The 25,315-nt window shown below is 44.5% G+C and overlaps 1 protein-coding gene and 1 long non-coding RNA gene across 3 annotated transcripts; one reads left to right on the forward strand and one right to left on the reverse strand.

Annotated features, from left to right (window-relative positions):
* The first annotated feature begins 553 nt into the window (after nucleotides 1-553).
* Nucleotides 554-18,873, forward strand: ZNF786 (zinc finger protein 786). Of its 2 annotated transcripts, none has more exons than XM_045864102.3 (4): nucleotides 554-661; nucleotides 9,534-9,660; nucleotides 13,938-14,090; nucleotides 16,395-18,873. In XM_045864102.3, the coding sequence occupies exons 1-4, from the start codon at nucleotides 644-646 to the stop codon at nucleotides 18,398-18,400; spliced, it is 2,304 nt and encodes a 767-aa protein (XP_045720058.1). In that variant the 5' UTR covers nucleotides 554-643; the 3' UTR covers nucleotides 18,401-18,873. The 2 variants fall into 2 exon arrangements, with proteins under 2 accessions (XP_045720058.1, XP_064431860.1); XM_064575790.1 differs by lacking the exon at nucleotides 554-661 and adding an exon at nucleotides 668-1,094.
* On the reverse strand, nucleotides 18,810-24,788 carry LOC123835201 (uncharacterized). Its single transcript, XR_006788678.3, has 3 exons — nucleotides 24,414-24,788; nucleotides 22,583-22,754; nucleotides 18,810-18,941 (listed from the first exon to the last, which is right to left on the reverse strand). It is a non-coding gene; the product is annotated as an uncharacterized LOC123835201 (long non-coding RNA).
* Between the last annotated feature and the right edge of the window lie 527 nt (nucleotides 24,789-25,315).

The raw sequence follows: 25,315 nt of genomic DNA on the forward strand, positions 1-25,315 counted from the left end.
TGTGTCTGCCTGACTCCCCGAGAATGAATTTCCAGCCTCTCGGTCCCTGGCCCCCGGCGGGAGGATTCTGAGCGGGTCTGCACACTCTCAGAGTGCCCGGCACCACAGACTCCCCATTGCCACGGCGGGGACCTGCTCCTTGACCCCCTTGGCCGGTTCCCCGCCCTCGCTCCGTTCCCGGGATGGCCTCACAGATGATCCTACCCTCGCCTGGGGTCCGCTTCGGGAGGAACCAATCCCGCACCCCCTCTCCGTCCAGGGCTCAGTGAAGAGCGAGTCTCCTCCCTACTTGCAGCTCAGTCTGCACGTCCACCTCTCCGTCTCCCTCTCTCCGGCGCCTTCCAGCGCGTCAGGGTCTCGGTCTTCCCCGTTTGGAGACTCCGGCAGAGCGACAGGACCCGCCACCGACCGCACTGCGGCCAGCGCGGCAGCCCTGCGAAGGCGGTGCCGCGGGCGTCGCTGGCTCCTCCGGGCCGCAGGGGGCGCTGTGGGGCGGGGGCAGGCTCGAGTCCCAGCGTGCACCGCGTGGGGGCTGGCCCTGCGGGGTGGGCGGGGTGGGAGGCCGCGCGCCGAGGAGGTTTCGCGGGGCGGGCACGGCGCTCGGTGTCTCCGGGGCAGCGGCCGGACGGGACCGCGGAGGGCCATGGCCGAGCCGGCTCCGGTAAGAAAGGCTTCCCGCGCGGACGCCCGGATTCCGGGCTCGGGGCGGGGCTCCGGCTTGGCGGGTACCCATCCGGGGTCCTCGCGAGGTGGCAGCAGAGAACGGGTGGAAACGGAGCCTGGAGGTCGCGCGGGGCTCCGAGTGTACGGTCTGGACCCTGGACGGAGCCGGTGACCGCCACTTCTGGGGCTCGTCCGTGGCCGCCCTCGCGAACGAACCGAGCGTGGACCCGGCCTCAGCAGCGGGCCCAGCCTGGGCGGGGGGCGCCCGGGCGCGGCGGGGGCAGGCGAGGGAAAGGAGAGAAATGGGTCTGGTGCCGGCGGTTTGTGTTAGAGCTCAGCCAGTTTACATCACAGTTACTGAACTCAGAACAAGTGTTTGAAAGACAAGATTTTGAGGATTAAAGCGATTGTCTGGCAGCAGCGTGAATAAGGTAATTCAGCTTAACGTGTTACAGTTTGTGTTGAGTGGAAGGAAGGAAGGGAGGTTGGAAGGAATAGAATAGGATATAAAACCCTAAGCAGAGTACACGTTATTTGATTATTTAATGTTTTGTTGTAATCGAGGTTTAGAGGGAATGGCCATTATTTTTTTTTAAATGTCTTATAAACTTTGATTTTGACCATTTTTCCTGATTACTAAACGAATTCATGAGGTTATTAATTTCCAAATAGCGTTAACAGTCTCCGCTAAGAAAATGTAATTTCTAGGATTAAATATTCAAAAGATATGCAACACCTTTATGGGGAAATTATAAATAAATGGGAGATAACCAGGCCTGTAGATGGAAAGACTAAATACAGTAAAAATGATACTTTTCTTCCAACTTAACATATACATTTACTGCAGTTTTATTAAAATGGCAGTAAGACTTTTGTGACTTTAGACAAACAGATTCTAAATTTCATTTGGAAAAATGCCAAAAATATGATTCTGAAAAAAGAACAACGAAAAGGGAATTGCCCTAGCAGATAATGAAACTTATTAGAAGCCCATAGAATTACTACCGTGCTATTTTGTGCAGGGATAGACACACACAGCAGTGAAAACGGAAAGAGAACCCAGATGTAGACTGTACTTTGTTGACGAGTGTCTCCCCAGAATTCATGCCCTTTCTGGAACTTCAGATTGTGACCTTACATGAAGTAAGGTTGTTGCAGATTTAATTGGTTAAGATGAGATCATAGCGGAGTAGGGTAGGTTCTTAATCCAGTGTGACTGTTATCTTTTTAAAAGGAAACACAGAGATCCAGACACACAAAGTTACTGTTACAGTGGAGACAGAGATTGGAGTTATGCAGCTTTAAGTCAAGAAATGCCAGGGATTGCCAGCCAGTAGTAGAACCTAAGGGAAAGGCATGGAACGGCTTCTCCCCTGGAGGCTTCAGAGATAGCATGATCCTGCTGACACCTGGTATCAGACTTCTAGCCACTAGAACTATAAGAGAATAAATTTTTATTGTTTTAAACCACCCAGTTGGGGTACTTTGTTACAGCAGCTTTAGGAAAGTAATACAGAGACTTTCAAAAGCAGTATTGGGACAATTGCCTTTTCCAGTTGGAAAATAACATTAAGGTAGATCACCACTGTGTAACAAAAAAATTACATTACGTTCCAGATAAATTTAAAATCTAAACATGAAAAGTAAAACAAGCCTTTTGGAAAAAAATTTAGAATATCTCTGTAACCTACATATAGAAAAAATGTTTAAAACACAGAAAGCAGGGGCGCCTGGGTGGCTCAGTTGGTTAAACGACTGCCTTCGGCTCAGGTCACGATCCTGGAGTCCCAGGATCGAGCCCCACTTCGGGCTCCCTGCTCGGCAGGGAGTCTGCTTCTCCCTCTGACCCTCCCCCCTCTCATGTTCTCTTTCTCATATTCTCTCTCTCTCTCAAATAAATAAATAAAATCTTTAAAAAAAAACCACAACACAGAAAGCAAAACGACCTAAGATTGATATGTTTGCATCGAAACTGAAAATTTATGTACAATATAAGTATAAATAAAATTAAAAGATAAGACGTACACAAGGAGAAAGTATTTGTAACCTAATATACTCAACAGTTAATCAATACACAAATTACATAAAAGGGGCGCCTGGGTAGCTCAGTCATTAAGCATCTGCATTCCGCTCAGGTCACAAGGGATCAAGCCCTGCATAGGGCTCCCTGCTTGGTGGGGAGTCTGCTTCTCCCTCTCCCACAACCCCCCTGCCTGTGTGCCCTCTCTTGCTGTGTCTCTCTCTGTCAAATAAATAAATAAAATCTTAAAAAAAAAAAGACTTTCTCTCTCTCTCCCTCACCCCACCCTCAAATAAATAAATTTTTTTTTTAATTAAAGAAGTCCTAGAAATGAAATGATAGATGACCCAATAAAAATATGGGCAAAGGATCTGAACAGGTAGTTCAGAGAACTGTAGACAAATGGTCAATGGATAAAAGAATGGATTAAAATTATGACCTGTTCAGACAGTGGAACATGACACAAAAGTATATCAGTTCTGTATGTATCAATATGGACAGATGAAGAGTGAAAAATACAAGCTGCAGTATAATAAAGGATTTGTGCATAAAAAACAAAGTAATATTTATAGTTACTTATGTCTATGTGAGAATTAAAAGCACAAACAGAAGTTACTACATGCACCATAATGTTTGCTTCTTGGAAGAGAAAATAGGACTGAGTATGAGAACAGTATTAAAGAGGGAATGGAGGACTTGAGTTTCATCTGTCATACTCTATTTCATTAAAAGGAAATCTGAAGAAAGATGTTAAATTTGTTAAATCAGTAGTAAATACTAGGATACTTGTTACAATGTTCTCTAATTCTCTGAACCTTAAACTTCTGAAAATTAAAGTAATAACCAATGGAGGCTTTTTGAGCATTTCTTGAAAACATTTTAAAAGTAAGGAATTTAATCAAAAGAAGAGAATGAGTATATTTTAAGCAAAAACATGCATTCATTTCTGCTATAATACATCACATGCATTTCTAAAAATCACAGTGCAATGCAAAATCATGCAATAAAAACCACAGCTTATGGGAGAAAGGGTGTTAGCGCATAACACTCTAAAAGTTTGTCACTGACATGTTTTTGTTTTAATTCAATTTAGTTAATGTATACTGTATTATTAGTTTCAGGGGTAGAATTTAGTGATTCATCACTGACATATAACACCCAGTGCTCATTATTACATCAAGTGCCCTCCTTAATGCCCATCAGCCAGTTACCCCAGCCCTCCACCCACTACCCCTCCAGCAACCCTCTGTTTGCTATAGTTAAGTCTCTTATAGTTTACCTCCCTCTCTGTTTATCTTATTTTTTCTTCCTGTCAGTGACATGTTGAAAAGATAAGAACCCAATAAAAACACAGTTTTATGCATGTTAAATTATTTAAAAATAAGCTATCTTAAAAACTACCTGAAATTGACTTATGGAAGTGGGTGTAAGAAGGGGTAGTGCTTGTGAGTTACTGTGAAGTGAGAGGACCATTATCTGAAATCAGTTGGAAAGTTGTAACACCAGGTGTGGATAGGTAGGGCTCCTAAAACAAGGTAATCTGAGGTACCTGGTAGATTCTCAAAAGGGGGGTGGGGTGGGGTGTGTGTGTGTGTGTGTGTGTGTGTGTTGTATACCCCTACTTGGATCTCTTTGTTCACCTAGTGCAGGTTCTCATCCTTGCTGCTACTGACATTCTCTACTGGATAATACTGTGTTGTGAGGGGCTATCTTGTGCATTGTAGGATGTTTATCAGCATCCTTGGCCTTGACCCACTAGATGCAAGTAGCAGTCCCCACCCAGTCATGACAAAAATGTCTCTAGACATTGCCAAATGTCCGGGGGTGGGGGGGGCTAAAATTGCCCGAAGGTAGAACTGACCTAGAGTTTCTCACAGACAAAATTGCATATAAGCAAGTGTAGAATTTTGTGACAAATTATTCCCTATGTTATCAATCATATTAGAAAAAACGTAGCAAAAACATAGAAATGGCTATTTCATTAAAATAATTTCTGATTTAAATGTAAAGGAATTGGGCGCCTGGGTGGCTCAGTCATTAAGCGTCTGCCTTCGGCTCAGGTCATGATCCCAGGGTCCTGGGATCGAGTCCCACATCGGGCTCCCTGCTCAGCGGGGAGTCTGCTTCTCCCTCTCCCTCTGCCTATCACTCTGCCTACTTGTGCTCTCTCTCTCTCTCAGTCAAATAAATGAAATCTTAAAAAAGATATATATATAAATGTAAAGGAATTATTTAAAAACATAAGTCTAGGGGCGCTTGGGTGACTCGGTTGGGTATCTGCCTTCAGCTTGGGTCACGATCTCAGGGTCCTGGGATCGAACGCCACATGTGGCTCCCTGCTCTTGGGGAGCTTGCCTTTCCCTCTCCTCCCTGCATGTGCTCTCTCTCGCTATCTCTCTCTTCCTCAAATAAATAGCATCTTAAAATTAAAATAAAAATATAAATCTAAGTTTCATAAAGATGAATAAAAATAAAAGTTGACAGAAGCTGTACTTTAATACCCATAGGAAATAAACACATGGCAAAATATTTGGAGTTAAAATTCATTTAAAGAAAACAGTAGGGGTGCCTGACTGGCTTAGTAGTGCATGTATGTGACTCTTGATGTTAGGGTTGTGAGTTCAAGCCCTACACTGGGTGTAGAGATTACCTGAAAAAATAAAAACTCTTAAAAAAGTGTATGTAATGGGACGCCTGGGTGGCTCAATCGGTTAAGTGTCTGCCTTCAGCTCAGGTCATGATCCCAGGATCCTGGGATCAAGCCCCGCATCCGGCTCCTTGCTCAGAGGTGAGCTTGCTTCTCCCTCTACCTGCCGCTCTCCCTGCTTGTGTGCTTTCGCTCTCTCACAAATAAAATCTTTTTTAAAAAATAAAGTATATTAAAAAAGAACAATAAAAGAATGTATACTTTATTTATTTGAGAGAGTGAGAGCAAGCATGAGTGGCAGGAGGGAGAGAGGGAGAGAAAGAAGCAGGCTCCTGGCTGAGCAGGGAGTCCCACGTGGGACTATATCCCAGGACCTTGAGATCATGACCTGAGCTGAAGGCAGACACTTAACCGACTGAGCCACCCAGGTGCCCCTAAAAGAATATATACTTAATGAGATTCGAGTACTTTAACAAATACATAATTTACATGTTTCTAGTTACACATCTTAGAAAGTGTTCAATTTATCCAAGGCCATCACAATAAAAAATAAAAGTTTTAAACATTTGCATGTGTTATTTTTTCTAATTCATTGTTTTAAAAAGCAGTGAAATTCAAAGCCAAATCTTGATAAACTCTTAGTATTCTAGGAACAGAAGGCATCTTGGTTAGTAAGTTAAAGGAAACCAACAAATACTACTTGTAAACCATTAGAAACATTTCCTTTAAAGAATAAGACAGTTGCATGCTATCATCACTATTACTCAACATCATTTCAGCCAATACAATAAGGTAAAAATAAGAAATGATAGGCTTAGCCTCGTATGCAGGAGATCTACAGATGTGTAATTTATAGAGTTCAGTGAAGACCTACTAGTTTAAACAGTTTATCTTTTGCTTAAAAAAAAAAAGAAATGATAGGCTTAAATCATTAAAAGAAATGTTAATTTGCAGATCTCATTCTCTATGTAGACACTCCAAGGCAGCCAACTGGAAGTGTTAGCCAACAAGGGAATTTGTTTCCAAAATAAACATAAAAATTAGCTTCCCAAGCTTTCATAATTAGAAAATTTAGTGGGACAGGGGCGCCTGGGTGGCTCAGTTGTTGAGTGTCTGCCTTCGGCTCAGGTCATGATCCCAGGGTCCTGGGATCAAGCCCCGCATCTGGCTCCCTGCTCCGCGGGAGGCCTGCTTCTCCCTCTCCCACTCCCCCTGCTTGTGTTCCCTTTCTCGCTGTGTCTCTGTCGGGTAAAGAAATAAAATCTTTAAAAAAAAAAAAAAAAAATTTAGTGGGACAAACCCTCAAACATGGTAGCTACAAAACTCTACAGTTTCTAGAAATGAACCTAGCAAGGATTATATAAGGTCTATATGAAGAAAGCTAAATTTAGCCAAAGCATATAAAAATATCTAGATAGATGTTTCTGGATGGAAAGATCCCAGGTTTTAGAGATACAGTTCTCTCAAAATTTGTATGTTAAGCACATTCCTATCAGAATCCCAATAGAATTTGTATAAATTTGACAAAGTATCTTTCCTGTGTATGTAGAAGAGAAAACAGACAAGAAAAATCCAGACAATTTCCTGTGGAAATTGATGGAGGTGGTGGTGGATGACCATGTCCTCTTAAATAGCAAAATATCTGATAAAACTATAAGAATTAAGCAGTGCAGTATTGTAGCAAAAATAGACACATTCACCAGTGGAACAAAAATATACCCAAATATAAATGGAAACCTAGTTAATAAAAAACAATCCCAAATCAATGATAAAAAAGAATAGACTGTTTAATAAATTTTGTGACAAGTGAATATCCACTTACAAAAAGAACATATTCCTTCTTGTTATGCAGATATAAGTTCCATATGAAAAAGGTCTAATTCTAATAAATGTTATGAAGAATTTAGGAGAATATTTTATAATCTTAGGAAGTCTTCCAAATCAAGATACTAAACCCTGAAGCCACAAGAGACGTTTTTCTGTAAAGTATAATCAAGAAAAAAGCAGTGTGAGGGGTGCCTGGGTCCTCAGTCAGTTAAATGTGTGCCTCCCCTCATCCTGAGGTCATGGGATCCAGCCGGATCCTCTGTTTATCCCTCTCCCTCTGCCCGCCCCCCCACTCATGCTCTCTCTCTTTATCTCAAATGAATAAATAAAATCTTTAAAAAAAAACAACAGTGTGGAAGATGGAGTAATTATCTTTATTTGAAAATTGTATCCCACCAAAAAATAAGATTGATAAATATGGTACAGTAACTGGACACAAAATAAGTTTATAAAACTCAGTGACTTTTTTTTTAACTAGTAGTAATTTGAAATGGCAGGGGTGATCCCATTTACAGTTGTTGGAAAAACCACAGAATACCAGAAACAAAATTAATTTAAAAGATTCAGAACATTTAAGAAGAAAATAAGTTTGTTTAGGGTAGCAAACAAGACCAAATAAATGGAGTGATAAAACATGTTCCTAAATGAGGTCAAAATCTTTCTTAAATATGTGTATATGTTTAATGCAATTCAAACTGAATTCCAATGCGCTTTTTTTGTTGTTGGACAAAATAATTTATAAGGAAGAATAAATATCCAGGAATTCACAGGAGTAACTTGGAAAAGAATGGGAGGAGGGGGTAAGACTTGCCCTCCCAATATTAGATATTGCATAGGTATTGTAAAAAGATACATAGGGAAAGTATAGCAGAAATTAACAGATTCACATATTTATGAAAATCTAATACATGCAAAGGTTGGCATTTCAATCTAAGGAGAAAGAATGGTATATTTAATAGTGTGTGATTGGCTATCCATACGTATATAATAAATGCCAATCTCATCTACAGAATTAAGTGCAAATCTAAATGCAAAAAAGTAGAGTATTTGTACAACTTTTTGATACGGGGACCACTTAGAAAGCTGGAAACAATGGAAAAGACTTACAGATTAAAACTAAATAAAAGGGTATTTGGCAGAAGATAAACTCAAAATACAAATGACTGGGAGAAAACGTTTGCTAGGGCACCTGGGTGGCTTAGTCACTTAAGGGTCTGCCTTCGGGTCAGGTCATGATCCCAGGGTCCTGGGATGAAGCCCCACATCCCACATCAGGCGCTCTGCTCAGCGGGGAGCCTGCTTTTCCCTCTGCCCCTCCTCCACTCATGCTTGAGCTCGTTCTCTCTTTCTCTCTGAAATAAAATCTTTAAAAAGAAGTGTTTGCTAGTCAGTCAAAGGATTATTAACCCTAATACAAGGAATCCGTTCGAATTATGGGAGCCCACTGGAATGTTCAGCAAAGGATGTGAATAGACCTGCACAAAGATATATGGAATGCCCCCCTCCCCAGAAAATGATGAAAAGGATGCTAAGCTTCACAAATTAATGCAAATTAAAACAATGAAATACAATTTTTTACCATTACATTGGCAAAAGAAAAAAAAAAGGTTTAAGAACAACCTGTGCTGGCAAAGTGTACAGAAATAAGTCTCATCTTCTTAGCATGGGCAAAAATGCCGAATTCTTTTTGGAAGGCAGTCTAATGGTATTTATTACACTGAACATGTTTATACCTTTTGATTTAGTAGTTCTCCTTTTTAGGCTTTATCTTACAGAGGTAAAAGCACTAAATATATCAGGAAGCATTTCAGAGCATTGTTTGTAATTTATAAAGGAAATGATACATATACATATACCCCCCCATCAGTGGGGTATATGTACCCGTGGCATGAAAGACACTGCAGTTTACAAAAACCTGGTTTTGCATCTACACGTTGACTTGGAAAGATATCTGTAAAATATTAAGTGAATGAAATTACCCAGTGATTTATTCCCACTTTAAAGAAAAAAAATTCTTTACTATCCATATGCATATATAGTTCAAACAAGCATAAAGAACCTCGGATGGTGTAGTGGGTAAGAGCAGAACCATAAGACTGGAGTGGGGGAAGGAGCAGTTCCTAAGGAGGAAGCTGCTGAAAAGACAAAAACAGTGTCCACTACAAAAATTTTTTTAATTGATGACAAGGAGGGGCACCTGGCTGGCCCAGTGGGTAGAGCCGGTGACTCTGGATCTCAGGGCTGTGAGTTTGAGCCCCGCCTTGGGGATAGAGTTCACTTAAAAAACAAAACAAAACAAAAAAATAAGTTGATGAGAAGGAGCTGAAGTCCTTTTGAAGCACTAACGCCGTGTATGTATTTTGTCTGTAATTTCAGTTACCTCTGACTTTTGAGGATGTGGCCATGTATTTCTCTGAGCAAGAATGGCAGAATCTAGAGGCATGGCAGAAGGAGCTTTACAAGCATGTAATGAGAACCAATTATGAGATTCTTGTTTCTCTAGGTAAGAAGTGCTCAATTTTGTGGGTAAGTCATGGAACTGGGTCTGGAAGAAGATCCCAGTCCCTTGATGCTCCTGTTTGTTAGGTCAGATTTCTCAGAAATTAACTCAGAATGGTATTTTTTACCCCAGAGTCCTATTTGTTAATACTTCTGTAAGCACTGCTAATCCTTACTCAAGGGTAGACATTGAGTAAGGAGAATGTTTAAGACTTTGATGCGTGGTGGTCAGGGGTGACTAAGTCAGGGCTTTTAGTCGCTACACACTCACAGATTGCCGTGATTTCCATATGGGAGCACTCCTAGCTCGTGTCCATAATGTACCTGTATATCTTTACCCTAGGATGTCCCTACCTGTCAGTTTTTACCATGGGGTCTGGATAACTCAGAAAAGCTAAAATATTTCCCTGCAGTGAGATTTTGTAAGGCTGTACACAGATGGTTAACAGCAGCAGTCTCTTCATGGTTATGGTAATGGGTGTTCTTTTTAGTCTTTTTGCTGACTTGGTCTTTATACATATATATTTTTTATTTATCAAATGAATGATAAAAGTCTCTGCTTCATCCTCACTCCTGCACTCAGATAATTCCCCAAGGCAACCACTGTTAACTTTACTGTTTTAGTTCTTATTGTACTTTCCTCCAATCTAACTATCATGCTTCCATCTCTATTACTTGATTTATCAAGTGTAGGCAGCATTAACTCATTACTATGAAAAATGAGACATTAATTCACTTAAACTATCTTTCTTCTATCTCCCTTTTTCCATTTTCCCCAAATTTTGGGGTTTTTTTCATGCCTCTATTGTCTACCTTTATAAATTAAATTTCTAGATCAAGGTCCATCAACTTTATATGTCTTGATTCCTTCAGTGTATGAAGATAAGGCAGTTAGTTCCCCTGTACTTCCTGCCATCTCTCTGGCTAGCTCCTGACAGCCATACCATTTCCTTTATATTGCAAGGTTTCTAATGCTTTATATTCTATTCCATTACCATATGTATGTTTTCCAGGCTTCATGTATACAATGTTGTTTCTAAAACACGTAATCCAAGACATTACATATTTTTATTGTTACTGAAGGACCAGTTAAAGTAATTGAATCTGTAGAGAAAGAAATATAATCCTCTATCGTTAATCCTGTTCCACCCAAAAAGAATGTTCCAAACATCAAGATCAAATGGATGCAAAATGGTCTATCATTGTAGCTTTGATTTCCTTAACAGCTAATCATGGTGAGCGTCTTTTCATTTGTATATCTTCTTAGGAGAAATGTCTATTCAAGTATTTTCCATTTTTAAATTGGTATATTTGTCTTTTTATTGTTGAGTTTTAAGCCTCCTCTGTTTGTTCTGGATCCTGGACCCTTATCAGATACATGACTCACAGATATTCTCTCCCATTCTGTGGGTTGTTTATTCACTTTCTTGATGGCATCCTTTGAGGCACAAAAGTTCTTAATTTTTATGAAGTCCAATTTCTTTTTTCTTGTGTTGCTTGAGCTTTTGGTGTCATATTTAAGAAACCATTGCCTAATCCAAAGTCACAAAAATTGACTCCTATGTTTTCTCCTAAGAGGTGTATAGTTTTAATGCTTACATTTATTTTTTTATTTTTTAAAAGATTTTATTTATTTGTCAGAGAGAGAGAGGGGGGAGTGTGTGAGCACAAGCAGGGGGAGTGGCAGGCAGAGGGAGAAATAGGCTCCCCACTGAGCAAGGAGCTGGATATGGGACTCTATCCCAGGACCCTGGGATCATGACCTGAGCTGAAGGCAGATGCTCAACCAACTGAGTGACCCAGGTGCCCCTCAGTGCTTACATTTAGGTCTTTGATCCATTTTGAGTTAATTTTTGTATATGGTGTAGGGTAGGGATCCAGCAGCTTCTTTTGTGTATGGATATCCAGTTGTCCCAACACCATTTGTTGAAAAGAGTATTCTTTCCCCCATTGAATTCTCTTGGCACCCTTTTGGAAAATCAGTTGACCATAAAAGTAGAAGTTTATTTCTGGATTCTCAATTCTGTTTCACTGATCTATATGTTAATCTTCATGCCAATAGCACGCTGTTTTGATTACCATTACTTTTCGGATCAGTTTGTCAGTTTCTGTAAAAAACAAACAAACAAATAAAAACCAGTTTGGATTTGGGGAATATTGTCATCTTTTTTAAAATTTATTTTATTTTTTACATTCACATTGTTTAATTATAGCTATATAATATATTCTTTAAAAATTTTTTTTCAAATTATAGTTGGCACACAATATCACATTAGTTTCAGGTGTACATCATAGTGATTCACCATCTCTGTATGCTATGCTATGCTCACCACAAGTGTAGCTACCATCTGTCACCATAGAACGCTGTTACAGTATCATTGACTATATTCCCTGTGCTGTGCCTTTCATTCCTGTGACTCATTCATGCCATAATTGAGGCCTGTATCTCCCACTCCCTGTCACTCATTTTGCCCATCTCCTTACCCCATCACTCTTGCAGCCATCAGTTTGTTCTTTCTATTTATACGTCTGATTTTGCTTTGTGTTTGTTTACTCATTTGTTTTCAAATGAGGTGATTCTAAATAAATTATAAACCAAAGAAGAAATCGCAAGAGAAATTAGAAAATATTTAAAGTTGGATGAAATGAAAATATAAAGCAGCAAAATTTGTGAGATGCACCAAAGCAGCACTTAGAGGGAAATGTATAAGTCTAAATGCTTATATCAGAAAAGCAGCAAGGGTTTCTTTTTTTTTTTTAATCTTTTTATTCATTTTTAAAAATTTAAGGGGCGCCTGGGTGGCTCAGTCGTTAAGCGTCTGCCTTCAGCTCAGGTCATGATCCCAGCATTCTGGGATCGAGCCCCGCATCGGGCTCCCTGCTCTGCGGGAAGCCTGCTTCTCCCTCTCCCACTTCCCCTGCTTGTGTTCCCTCTCTCGCTGTGTCTCTCTCTGTCCTATAAATAAATAAATAAAATCTTATAAATAAATAAATAAATAAAAATTTAAATTCAGTTAATTAACATATAATGTATTATTGGTTTCAGAGGTAGAGGTCAGTGATTCATGAGTCTTATATAATACCCAGTGATCACTACATCACGTGCCCTCCTTAATGTCCATCACCCAGTTACCCAATCCCCCCACCTCTCACCCCTTGGGAATATTGTCATCTTAACAATTTTAAGACTTCCTATTCATGAACATGAGATATCTTTCCATTTATTTATGACTTTTAAAATCTCAACAGTATTTTACAGTTCTTGTTGTGTAAGTCTTGTATTTCTTTTATTAAATTTATTCCTAAGTGTGTTATTCTTTTTGGTGTTACTGTAAATTGAATTGTTTTCTTGGTTTTATTTTTGGAAAAATACTTTTATTTTAAAAGGTGCTGGGACTTCAACGGATGAAGAGTGAGAATAGGTGTATGGATTTAAATAAAAGATAGTGATTCCTTTTCTCATGAGAGCAGCCTTAGAATTCTTTTGGGATTGAAGTCAGATTTCAGAGGGCAAGGAGGGATCTGGAACATAGTGATCAGTCTCCACATGTACTACACCACTCTGACATTTTATCCCTGAGACATTACCTGGCTTACCCTCTTTCTCTGATCTGAACCATAACACTGATCTCCCTTTAGCACTCTATGAAGCATACTTTAGGTTCTGTAAGAGAGAGAGTATTGAAAGAAAGTTTTACTTGAAAATACATAAACATTTTATTAGGGGAATGGGGTCATATATTAGAGAATCCTGTAACTATTTTCATTTGCTTATTTTATTGCTTGCAACCCTTTTTATTCTAGCAGAACTCAACCATGTTTTGGGCTATGATTAGCACTGTCACCAGCGGACTTCTGAGAGTATTTTAGCTGGAGCTACCTACTTTGAAATTTCCTAGGATAGGCATTCGAGTTCTTATTTTTGCATACCCCTGTCTTCCCATGGTATCTCCAGTTGTTTGCGGGGCTGTCCCACCATTCTCAAAGCACGCTACTAGTGAGTTTTATGAAATCCACAACAAAATACATATTGCTCGATATATGGGGACCAAGACAGGATTTAAACAGTAAACTGATTTAACAGGTCCAAATAGATTAGGAAGTACTGTTAGGATATGTCGGCAGTTTTGCTCCTCCTTGCATAAACCTATAATCTATTTTTTGACCTCTCGTCTCATATGTTTTCCCAGGAGTACATTTTGAAAATTTAAAAGCAACTTGGTGTGCTTTAAATTTAGTGTTCAAAGAAACCAAACCACCTTTTCTGACTTCTTTGGACAGATGATGGACTTCCCAAACCAGAACTAATATCCTGGATTGAACAGGGGAAAGAGTTCTTCAAGAACTGGGGAGAATCACAGAAATCAGGAAACATAATTTGCTCTTCTGCTGGTTTGCAATTTGATCCAGTTATCGAGGGTCATCAGTTTCAGGGTAAGTATTAAGAAATTAGGGCCCTGCCTTAAGACATCATGCTCCATTTGTTCCAGTTCTCTGATCTCATCTTCCTGTTTGGCTGGGCTAAGGCTGGACATCTGGTGTACTCTAGAGAAACACAGTAAAGTACAGTGGTTAGAAGTGTGGGTTCTAGAGTCTGAGTCTGGATCTTGTCTTTTCTGGGGCACCTTTGGCAAGTTGTTCAGCCTCTCAGTATTTCAATTTCCTGACTTATAAAATGAAGATAATAAAAGTACCTACATTATAGGACTATATAGGTTAACATATGTAAAGTGTTAAAGTGATACCTGGCACACACTAAGAGCTCAGTAAATGTGAGCTGTTGTTAGTAGTAGGTAGGGCGAGGGGGATGGTGGCAGGAATCAGAGACTGGTTATCCACATTCTAGTGACCAAAATTGCTTCCTTCCTATCTGGAGACTGTTGACTCTACTTGAATACCTAAAACTCAGCTCTCCTCTGTTGTTTCTTTTTATGATGGGACAGTCTGAGATTTTTGGATTCTTTTTAAATATTTATGTATTTATTTATTAGAGAGAGTGAGAACGAGCAGGGGGCAGGGCAGAGGGAGAGAATTTCAAGCAGATTCTCTGCTGAGTGTGGAGCCCAACTTGGGGCTTGATCTCATGACCCGAGCCGAAATCAAGAGTTGGATGCTCAACCGACTGAGCCACTCAGGTGCCCCTGAGATTTTTGGATTCTTAAAAGTCAGCAGTAAAGTATGGAATGAGAAAGCCAATGGGAGCATCATTCCAAGAAATCTTGTCAATAGTTTGTTGAGTTTTTTGTTGCTTCTTTCTGGCCAGTAAGAGAGTTTTGCTCCACAAATTATTTCACTTTTTGCCATGTGTTATCAATTCTTCCAAGAAACCTTTTTAAAAGGTTTGTGGGCATAGGGGTGAAGAGGGGGGAGCAGAGGCCAGGCCCTGCTGCCTGGCCTTAGGGACAGCCCCTGGGTCATGACTGTGGTGTTAGGGTCTGTTAGTGACAGTGCCATCATCACTTGTTGACTCCAGGAATGTCTGCACATCAAAATGGTACAAATGTGATGGTCCTGTGGTCATGGTGGTGGTGAGTCCTTACAGGTGCATGCAGTATGCCAGGCACGTGCTCAGCACCGTACGTGCAGGATCTCACCTAATAACCATGACAATCATACGTCCTGTTGCTTCCCTGTGTCTACAGGAGAAGGAATCGAAGCCAAGAGAGATTAGCTTGACAAAGGCTGCACAGTGGAGAGCTGGGATTTGAACCAGACAGCCTGATTCCAAAACTTAGGCCCTATGTTTGAGATCTATATTTTCCTCTTTTTTTTTTTTTAAAGATTTTATTTATTTATTTGAGAGAGAGAATGAGAGACAGCACGAGAGGGAGGAAGGTCAGAGGGAGAAGCAGACTCCCTGCCGAGCAGGGAGCCCGATGCGGGACTCGATCCCAGGACTCCAGGATCATGACCTGAGCCGAAGGCAGTCGCTTAACCAACTGAGCCACCCAGGCGCCCCTCTTTTTTTTTTTTTTTTTTAAGATTTTATTTATTTATTTGAGAGAGAGAATGAGACAGAGAGAGAGAGCATGAGATGGGGGAGGATCAGAGGGAGAAGCAGACTCCCTGCTGAGCAGGGAGCCTGATGCGGGGACTCGATCCCGGGACTCCAGGATCACGACCTGAGCCGAAGGCAGTCGCTTAACCCGACTGAGCCATCCAGGCGCCCCTCCTCTTTTTTTTTTTAAGTTTAATTTATTTAAGTAATCTCTACACCCAACATGAGGCTTGAACTCATGACCCTGAGATCAAGAGCCATATGCTCTTTCGACTGACTAAGCCAGCCAGGCGCCCCTATATTTTCCTTTTTTTTTTTTTTAAAGATTTTATTTATTTATTTGACAGAGAGAGAGAACACAAGTAGGCAGAGTGGCAGGCAGAGAGAGAAGGAGAAGCAGGCTTCCCGCCGAGCAGGGAGCCCAACGCGGGGCTCCATCCCAGGACCCTGGGATCATGACCTGAGCCGAAGGCAGACACTTAACTGACTGAGCCACCCAGGCACCCTATATTTTCCTTTTTTAAGATATGTTTTTTTCAGTTTAGCTTCAGCAGACTTCTTACCAAACTCTCAGCCATGAAATAGAACGACAGTTGAAATGTCCCTGGTTGTGGATTTCCGTGGGAGCTGGGTTCCCTGGCCACCAGACATCACCATGAACTGCTCCCTCTCCTGGTGACATAAGCCTTTAGTCATGCCACAGACAGGAATACTGACTGAATTTTTGTTTTCCATTTCAGGAAGCCAACAAGCTGTGCATTCAGGAGAGGCTGAACGCCATTTCCAGCTGGATCCCCGAGAAGGCCAGTGCCCCCCTGAACCCTCAGGAGGAGGAGGGGAAGATGGTGCCTTCAGGCCTGCCCAAACCATGGCCCTCCTGAGCCCACACAGACATGCCGCACAGGCTCCACTTCCAGTAGTCCACAGCTCCGGGGAGCCCACCCAGAGAGAGGGAATCCCAAGTCCCAGAGCGCCGGGGCTCCCTGGCTTGCAGGAGGCCTGCTGCGGGGAGGGCACCCAGCACCCTTGCGCTGTCTGCGGGGAGAACTTTTGGAAGGAGGACCACTCAGAGAAGCACCAGAGGAGCCACCTGCAGGACCAGCCATGGAGGTCCTGGAAGAAATTCAGCAAACAGACCGCCCCGCAGCAACAGCGGAGCATCCGTCAGGGTCCCAGGCGCTTCCGGTGTCCTGACTGTGGGCGGAGCTTCCACCGGAAGCAGTGTTTGCTCGGCCACGTGGCTGGCCACGCAGGGCAGAGCCCGCTGCCCTGCCCGCAGAAGCACACCCTTCTCGGCCACTGCGTCCGGCACAAGGGGGAGAGGCCTTCCCGGTGCCCCAAATGTGACGGGAGCTTTCTCTCGAAGAGCAGCAAGCAGGCTCGCCAGGGCCAGCCCGGCAGGGAGAGGCTAGGCTCCTGGAGAGGAGGCGATGGCGCCTTCCCCGGGAAGGCTGAGGCGGCCGGGGAGGCTCCCCCGCGCCGCCCCCCCGGGGAGAGGCCCTTCTCCTGCGCGGAGTGTGGTAAGCGCTTCCCCGCGAGGTCCAAGCTCGCCAGCCACCTCAGGGTGCACACGGGAGAGAAGCCCTTCCGGTGCCCGGAGTGCGACAAGAGCTTCCGCCTGAGCGGCCTGCTGAAGGTGCACCAGCGCGTGCACAGCGGCGAGCGGCCGTTCTCCTGCCGCAAGTGCGGCAAGGCCTTCGCCAAGCGCTGGAAACTCACCGAGCACAGCCGAGTCCACAGCGGGGAGAAGCCCTTCTGGTGCGCCGAGTGTGGCAGGAGCTTCCGCCAGCGGGGACAGCTGCTGAGGCACCAGCGCCTGCACACCGACGAGAAGCCCTTCCAGTGCCCCGAGTGTGAGCTGAGCTTCCGCCTCAAGAGCATGCTGCGGGCGCATCGGCTCCGCCACAGCGGGGAGAGGCCCTTCTCCTGCGGCGAGTGTGGCCGAGGCTTCACCCACCAGTGCAAGCTCCGGGAGCACCTGAGGGTGCACAGCGGGGAGAGGCCCTTCCGGTGCCCCGAGTGTGACAAGAGCTTCCGCCTGAAGGGCATCCTGAAGGCGCACCAGCGCACGCACAGCAAGGAGAGGCCCTTCTCGTGCGGCGAGTGTGGCAAGGGCTTCACCAGGCAGTCCAAGCTCACCGAGCACTTCCGCGTGCACAGCGGGGAGAGGCCCTTCCGGTGCCCCACCTGCGACAGGAGCTTCCGCCTGAAGGGGCAGCTGCTGAGTCACCAGCGCCTGCACACGGGGGAGAGACCCTTCCAGTGCCCCGAGTGCGGCAAGAGCTACCGCGTGAAGGCCGACATGAAGGCCCACCAGCTGCTGCACGGCGGGGAGATGCCCTTCTCCTGCGAGTGTGGCAAGGGCTTTGCCAAGCAGTCCAAGCTCATCGAACACGTCAGGACCCACACCGGGGAGAAGCCTTTCCAGTGTCCCAAGTGTGACAAGAGTTTCCGCTTGAAGGCTCAGCTGCTCAGCCACCAGGGCCTGCACACGGGGGAGAGACCTTTCCGCTGCCCCGAGTGTGGTAAGAACTTTCGGGAAAAGGGACACATGCTTCGGCACCAGCGCATACACAGGCCTGAGAGGCCATTTGCCTGCGGCGACTGTGGTAAGGGCTTCATTTATAAGTCTAAACTGGCCGAACACATCAGGGTGCACACGAAATCCTACAGCGCTCCAAGTGAGCCTGACATTAAGAAGAGGCTCAGCCAGCTGTTTGCAATGATCGAGGCTGACTGGAGTTGAGGCCGTGGAGGGCATCCGGAGCCTTCGGCGGAGTCCGTGTGGCCTGGGAATCCACAGCGGCCCCAGCCAAACCCACCGGGAGACAGATTTTAGGAACGGGGCCCCCTTTTGAGCAAGAATGTAACGCGAGTTAGGAATATGAGAAACCACACAGGATTTTCTCGGTTAGCTCATCACCTGTTATATCTCCTGTCTTCTGATGAAAGAGATACCTGTTCTTCCTGCCGTCTTAAGTGGTAATTTCCCCGCAAATGCTAAGCTAGCTCTGAAATCCCAGCTTGAACTAAGACAGTCAGTCCCTCCAGTACTGTTCTCAAAGCTCTTAAACATCCACTTGACTCTTTTTCACAGTGTGACCCTAAACTGGGGGGTTTCAATCCAGTGGATTTTGTTGCAGGCCTGATACGATGTTGGATTTGGTTTTGATTAATTTATTTTGAAACTGATAGCAATAAAACGAGCTCTCTGAATCCCAGTCTGTCTGTCCATGTGAATGCTGAGGTCTCACGGCAGCTTCCACAGTGGTTGTGCATAGTTCCCCCTAAGGAAAAGCGGATAATTTCAGCAAAGTTTGGCTCATCTGAGTTGAAGAAACATAAAAAGCAGGGGTGCTAAGATCTATGGGGCTAGAATATAGATACAAGATGGGTTTGGGAGCTGCAGAACAGACGCTTTTGGAAGCCAAGACCGTGAACGGGATTCTGAGTGACCAAGCGGTGACCAAATCTGAGTAGAAACAAAATTACAAAGCCAAGGGACGCCTGGCTGGCTCAGTTGGTAGAGTGTGCGACTCCTGATCTCGGGGTTGTGAGTTCGGGCCCCGTGTTGGGTATAGAGATTACTTAAACATAAAACCTTCTGGAAAAAAGTAACAAAACCAAATAGCTTTGTCATGCAGCACTACAGGCAACAACAGTGTAGCGCGGAGAATTTTCAAGCAAATGTTAAAAAAAGTAAACATGATACAAGTAGTACAAGTAGAAGTCCAGGAACCTACCCCATTTGTTACATAAGGTGAAGGCTGCGTGAGCACAGAATATATGTACTTCAGGGACAGAACTACATTCCGTTCAAAGAAATCCTGACTTCAGAGGGTTCGTATTTCGTGAAAAGACCTGAAATTCTGGGGCACCTGGGTGACTCAGTCGGTTAGGCGTCTGCCTTTCACTCAGGTCATGATCTTGGGGTTCTGGGATCGAGCCCCGCGTGAGGCTCTCTGCTTAGTCTGCTTCTTCACTCTGTCTCTCTCAAATAAATAAATCTTAAAAAAAAAAGACCTGAAATTCTGAGGGATGACAGAAAATGAGATTGTCACTAAACTACAACGTGTCACACATGATTTCTCTGGAACACTGGCTCCAAAGATTCTTTTTTTAAAAAGGGAAAGAGGGGAGCCTGGGTGGCTCATTCAGTTAAGCCTCTGACTTGATTTTTTGGCTCAGGTTGTGAGATCAAGCCCCACGTTGGGCTCCATGTTGGGTATGGAACCTGATTAAGATTCTTCTCCCTCTGCCCCTCCCCACCTTGCACTCTCCCTCTCTAAAAAAAATAAAAAATTTAAGGGTGCCTGGGTGGCTCAGTCGTTAAGTGTCTGCCTTTGGCTCAGTTCATGATCCCAGGGTCCTGGAATCAAGCCCCACATCGGGCTCCCTGCTCTGCGGGAAGCCTGCTTCTCCCTCTCCGACTCCCCCTGCTTGTGTTCCCTCTCTCGCTAGCTCTCTCTCTGTCAATAAATAAAATCTTTAAAAAAAAATTGAGAAAAGGAAAGAACTACATGGCCAATTAAAGTAAAACAGTTCTCACCCACACACACACCCCCACACACAGTCTATGGCTCTCCCAGAGGAAGACCTGATGTGTAGTATTTTCTTATATTGTGAATATATTTGACCTTGGGATTCTTTTTCAAAAACATTTACTATGATCTTGTGGACGTAGAGTTCTGCAGGATTCATTTTGTAAAACATTATTGAAGAGCAAGCACGCTCGGCTCCATTAAGACATTAAAATGTCTGTTGTGTTCACGGGACAGCCGGCCTCAAAAAGCGTGGAGTTAGACTCAACATAAGCAAAGAAGGGATAGAGGCCGTGCTGCAGGTGAATGCCCATACTGGGGACCCAGAGAGTAGGAAGTGATCATGAACCCAGCAGGGGTTTCAAGGGAGACTGAAGGCCAGAGACTCTAGGTTGCTGTTCTTACCTATTGCCTGGTACAATTGCAGGATCTCAGAGATGGTAAAAGACTCAGAGTGTTTCAAGTGTTGTTAAAAACTGAAGGCGTTTTGGAAAATGTCAAGAAAAAGGGTAAGATCCAACTAAACCCAAGTACCCTAGGCTGCTCACACTCAACATGAAAAACAGGTCCCAGAGTGGTACTTAAAGAAGAGAGAGATTCTGGAAAAGAAGGTATCATAAGCACAGGTTCATAAACTTCCTTTTCTATCCTGCCCAAAATACCCAAAAAGAAAAATCCATGCTGAGATATCCTGCAGAAATCCCTGAATTTCAAGAATAAGGAAAGATGCCTACAAGTATCCAAAAAACAATCCCATCACCTCCAAAAGAATAATAAATCTGACTGGCCCAACAATGAAGATCATACTAAAAGGGACAGAATGGTTTTTTAAAAAATTTCCATTAAGGGGCGCCTGGGTGGCTCAGATGGTTAAGCGTCTGCCTTCGGCTCAGGTCATGATCCCAGGGTCCTGGGATCGAGTCCCACATTGGGCTCCTTGTTCCTTGGGAGCCTGCTTCTCTCTCTCTCTCTCTCTGTCTCTCATGAATAAATAAATAAATAAAATCTTTAAAAAAAAAAATTCCATTAAGGTCAAGAAGGCAATGGTCTCTGCTGAGCCATTACTTAACATTACGGAATGCGTTCTATTATTGTATACCTGGATCATCCAAGAGAATCACCTAAATAACCATCACAAGTAAGAAAAACATCCTATTCACAAAAGCCCAGTCACTGTCTTGACTCAAGATGAGAACCAAGTACACTCATTTGTTTTCTGCCTCTGGATATCCCAGTAATATTACAGTAAAGGAATTTTTTTATATAAATCCACAACCATGAAGAGAACTCAGAGGAAACCATCAGTGGATGAGAAAGTTCAACAGATTCCAGAAAGTTATTGGCAGAATGGCATCTAATGAAGGGAAGCGGAGTCACCACAAGCAGGAAGAGGCAGAAAGGGGACTGAGGCTTGGAGGAGTGTGACTGGTTGAGCAGATGCTCAGCCCGGGAGCCAGGCAGGATGGAAGTCCAAGACCAGGGCAATTACCTAAAAGTCTGTCAGTGACTAGTCAGGCCCTCCTTCCACTACCATCATCAGCAGCACCAGAAAGGCAAAGGGAAAGATGCAAGGGGTGTTGTTTAACAGATTTGTGAGTTTGGAGCTCAGAGCAGATGTCTGGACTAAAGAAAGAAACATGGTCATCAGCATTAAATATTTAAACTCCCTGGCACTGAAATCACCTAGAGCTCGAGAGTAGACAAAGGAGAAGGGAGGACCAAGTCCTCAGTAACCCTAATAATTTGAGGGTCAACAGATTTGGAGAAGTAGGGAAAGAGAACAAAAAGGAGGGAACTGTGAGGTGGGAGGGATCCTAGGAAGGAGTGGTGCCTCGGCAGCCAAACAAGGAGAATATTCCAAGAAGCAGGACAACAGAGATGAGTTCTGCTGAGAAGTTTGGTGCAATAAGAGCAAAGAAGTGGCCAGAAGATTTGGCAACATCGAGGTAGATATTGACCTAGACAAGAACACTTTCCTTTGTGTTGGAGCAGAAAGGCAGACCTTGGCTGACTGGTACACGGTGTGAATAAGGAATTGGAGACAGGCTGTATAAAGAACTCTTTCCAGAAGTTTAGTTTAAAATGGAGCAGAGAAATTGACAGTAGCTGAAAAAGTTACTGTTATTGATACTAGAGCAAATCTGCCTGCTAATGGGGAAGGATTCTAAAAGGAGAGTGAAGATGTAGCAGAGGAAAGACAGCTGTGCAGGTAGAGGAATTGGCCTTCAGTGGGGGAGAGACACTTTTCCCAAGTAACTGGAGGACAGGAGAGGTTGCTACCACAAATATAATTTGGTTGTAGAATTGGGGGTTCACATCTGATGACTTTTTCTTTAGCTAAGAGAGAATAAGGGAAATTAGAGGAGAAACATGAAAATATGAGTCACCTGAATCCTTGAAAAATTGATCCGTTGGGAGTAAATTATCTCCAGTAGCATCTGGTAGGATGTCTTACATAGAGCAAACTCAGTAAGCCGAGCTGAGTATCTCAAGGGAATCTGGAAATTTCTGACTGGTGTAGAAATTTGAACAGAAATTTGCACAGCAGATCCCCAAAATCTATGAGAGAGGGGGAGAGTTTGAAACATTAGTGAGAATTTTAGGGACAAGAGGAAGTACTTTTTCCAGAAGTTTTTATCTTAGAGGCATAAGCAAAAAATAGAGATGGAAATTTTTTTTTTAAAGATTTTATTTATTTATTTGAGAGAGAGAGAATGAGAGACAGAGAGCACAAGAGGGAAGAGGGTCAGAGGGAGAAGCAGACCCCCCGCCGAGCAGGGAGCCTGATGCGGGACTCGATCCCGGGACTCCAGGATCATGACCTGAGCCGAAGGCAGTCGCTCAACCAACTGAGCCACCCAGGCGCCCGAGATGGAAATTTATTTGGCTGAATTGGTGAGTGTCACAGTAGAAGGCTTTTTTTTTTTTTTTTAAGATTTTATTTATTTGTCAGGGAGAGAGAGAGAGCACAAGCAGGGGGAGCAGCAGGTTCCCCACTGAGCAAGGAGCCCAATGGCGCACTCGATCCCAGGACCCTGGGATCATGACCTGAGCTGAAGGCAGATGCTTAACCAACTGAGCCATCCAGGCGTCCCCAGTAGAAGCCTTCTTTTCTTTTCTTTTTTTTTTTTTATTATGTTATGTTAGTCACCATTCAGTACTTCATTAGTTTTTGACACAGTGTTCCATGATTCATTGTTTGCGAATAACACCCAGTGCTCCTTGCAATATGTGCCCTCCTTAATACCCATCACTGGGCTAACCACCTCCTCCCCTAGAAGTAGAAGGCTCCTAAGCGAAACTAAAATATGCCTAACTTCCAAAGTTGGTGACAAGTTATGTAAGGTATTCCTTGAATGAGCCCTTTCTATTGCTTCCTGTTGCCTTAGCATTTCTCAGAAAACTCTTTTGGCCTATTTTCTATAAGCTAGATAGTATATGGTGTAAGTCTCTCCTCTCGCCCCACTTAACACCTTGATCACGAGTTTCCTTTGCTGTAACCAATATAGGCTCTGAGGAGGCCTTTTAAGAGCACAGAGATCTAGGACATTGCAGTTTTCTTTTAAAGTAATAGTTTCCTGGGGCGCCTGGGTGACCCAGGCGGTTAATTGGCTGCCTTCGGCTTGGGTCATGATCCCGGGGTCCTGGGCTGAGTCCCGCATGGAGCTCCTTGCTCAGCGGAGAGTCGGCTTCTCCCTTTTTCTCTCACTCTGCCTCTCCCCCTGCGTGTGCACTCGCTCGCTCTCTCACTCTCTCTCAAATAAATAAATAAAATCTTAAAAAAAAAAATTTTTTTTTAAACCAAAGTAATAGTTCCCAGGGGCACCTGGGTGGCTCAGTCCGGTAAGCATCTGCCTTCCTCTCAGGTGATGATCCCAGGGTGCTGGGATCGAGCCCCACACCTTTGGCCATAGGGCCCCTTCCCCAGTTCGCCTCCCTTATCAGGCCCCTCCCACACCTCCTGGCTCCTCATAGAAGCTGGAGGAGTTGCTCTGAGCCCAAGGCAGCCCAAACCTTTCCCGAAACGACCAAACGTGAAAACCACCACGGTGGACAGGTGAGTGGCAGAGAGGTGGATAGAGTAGTGAATGGCTACGCAGTGACGCACAATTTCCTTTTGAAAAGCGGCAATCTGGGGCAAGAACAATTGAAGCAGAAAAAGGAACGTTATACAGGATCCAATTCCCTGACTTCTATGTGATCAATTTCAGATCTAACCTTGTGTAGCCCTCAAAGGAGGAAAGGTCATAGCTGTGGAGAATCTGGTGCAATTCCAGTTCTCCCAGTCCAGGGAGCAGAGGAGATCCGGATGCTGTTAAAACAAGCACAGAGCTGCCCGAGGCCGCCGGAGCAATCTGCTCCTCCCACCCGCAGGCGGCGCTGTGGGAGCCCAGTTCACGCGCAGGAAAGGCAACGTTCCCAGGATGCCCTGCGTATCTCCAGGGCGACGGCCGCCGCGGGACGGAGCTGACGGGCGCAGGCGCAGATTCCACCCCCGGGGCGGCTGCGGGAGCGGCTGCTGGACCGACCAGACCTCCCCAGTCGCACTACGCGGCCGCACTACGCCGGGCGGGGGCGGCGGCGGCGGCTGGGCCCGGGGGCGGGGCAACGTGCGCCCGGCGGAAGCCCGGTCTCCGGCCGGAGACCATCCCGGGGGCGGGACCGGCGGCTCGGCCCGGGGTCTCGGACCACGCAGACGCTGCAGGAGCCGTCGGGTGTGAGCGGTGACGTCTCGGTCGCGCAGAGGCGGTTGCCCGCGGTCGCAGGAGGGCAGCCGGCCGGGCCGGGCCGGTCGGACGATGACATCAGCCTGAGCTCGCGCTCTGGGGTCCGGAGAGGGCGGTGCAGGCACGTCCGTGCGCTCAGCCCAGGACTAAGTTCCATGAAGCAGAGACTGATTTTTTCTCGTTACCCATCGAGTGTATGGCCTCAGTGGGCGCTCTCCGAGCGCTTGGTGAAGCAATGAATTAATGAAAGAGTCCTGCTCATAGCCGCTGATTCTGTCGTCAGCCCCGGGCGCTCTGAGTGTCGCAGTTTCCCTGAAGCTCAGCTTGCATGTTGGTGAGGTGCGGAGTGGGAGAAAGAGGAACAGAGGAGATTATGGCTGAGAAAAGGAAATA

This window comes from Mirounga angustirostris, unplaced genomic scaffold (genome assembly GCF_029215605.1).
Source record: "Mirounga angustirostris isolate CCGP_5_RB_7025 unplaced genomic scaffold, mMirAng1.0.hap1 SCAF_12, whole genome shotgun sequence".
Lineage (NCBI taxonomy): Eukaryota > Metazoa > Chordata > Mammalia > Carnivora > Phocidae > Mirounga > Mirounga angustirostris.

What these genes read in the sequence shown, in the direction of transcription:
- ZNF786 (XM_045864102.3), top strand. An exon ending in TGAGATTCTTGTTTCTCTAG is followed by an intron (nt 9,661 to 13,937) that starts GTAAGAAGTGCT and finishes TTCTTTGGACAG; the next exon opens with ATGATGGACTTCCCAAACCA. An exon ending in CGAGGGTCATCAGTTTCAGG is followed by an intron (nt 14,091 to 16,394) that starts GTAAGTATTAAG and finishes TTTCCATTTCAG; the next exon opens with GAAGCCAACAAGCTGTGCAT.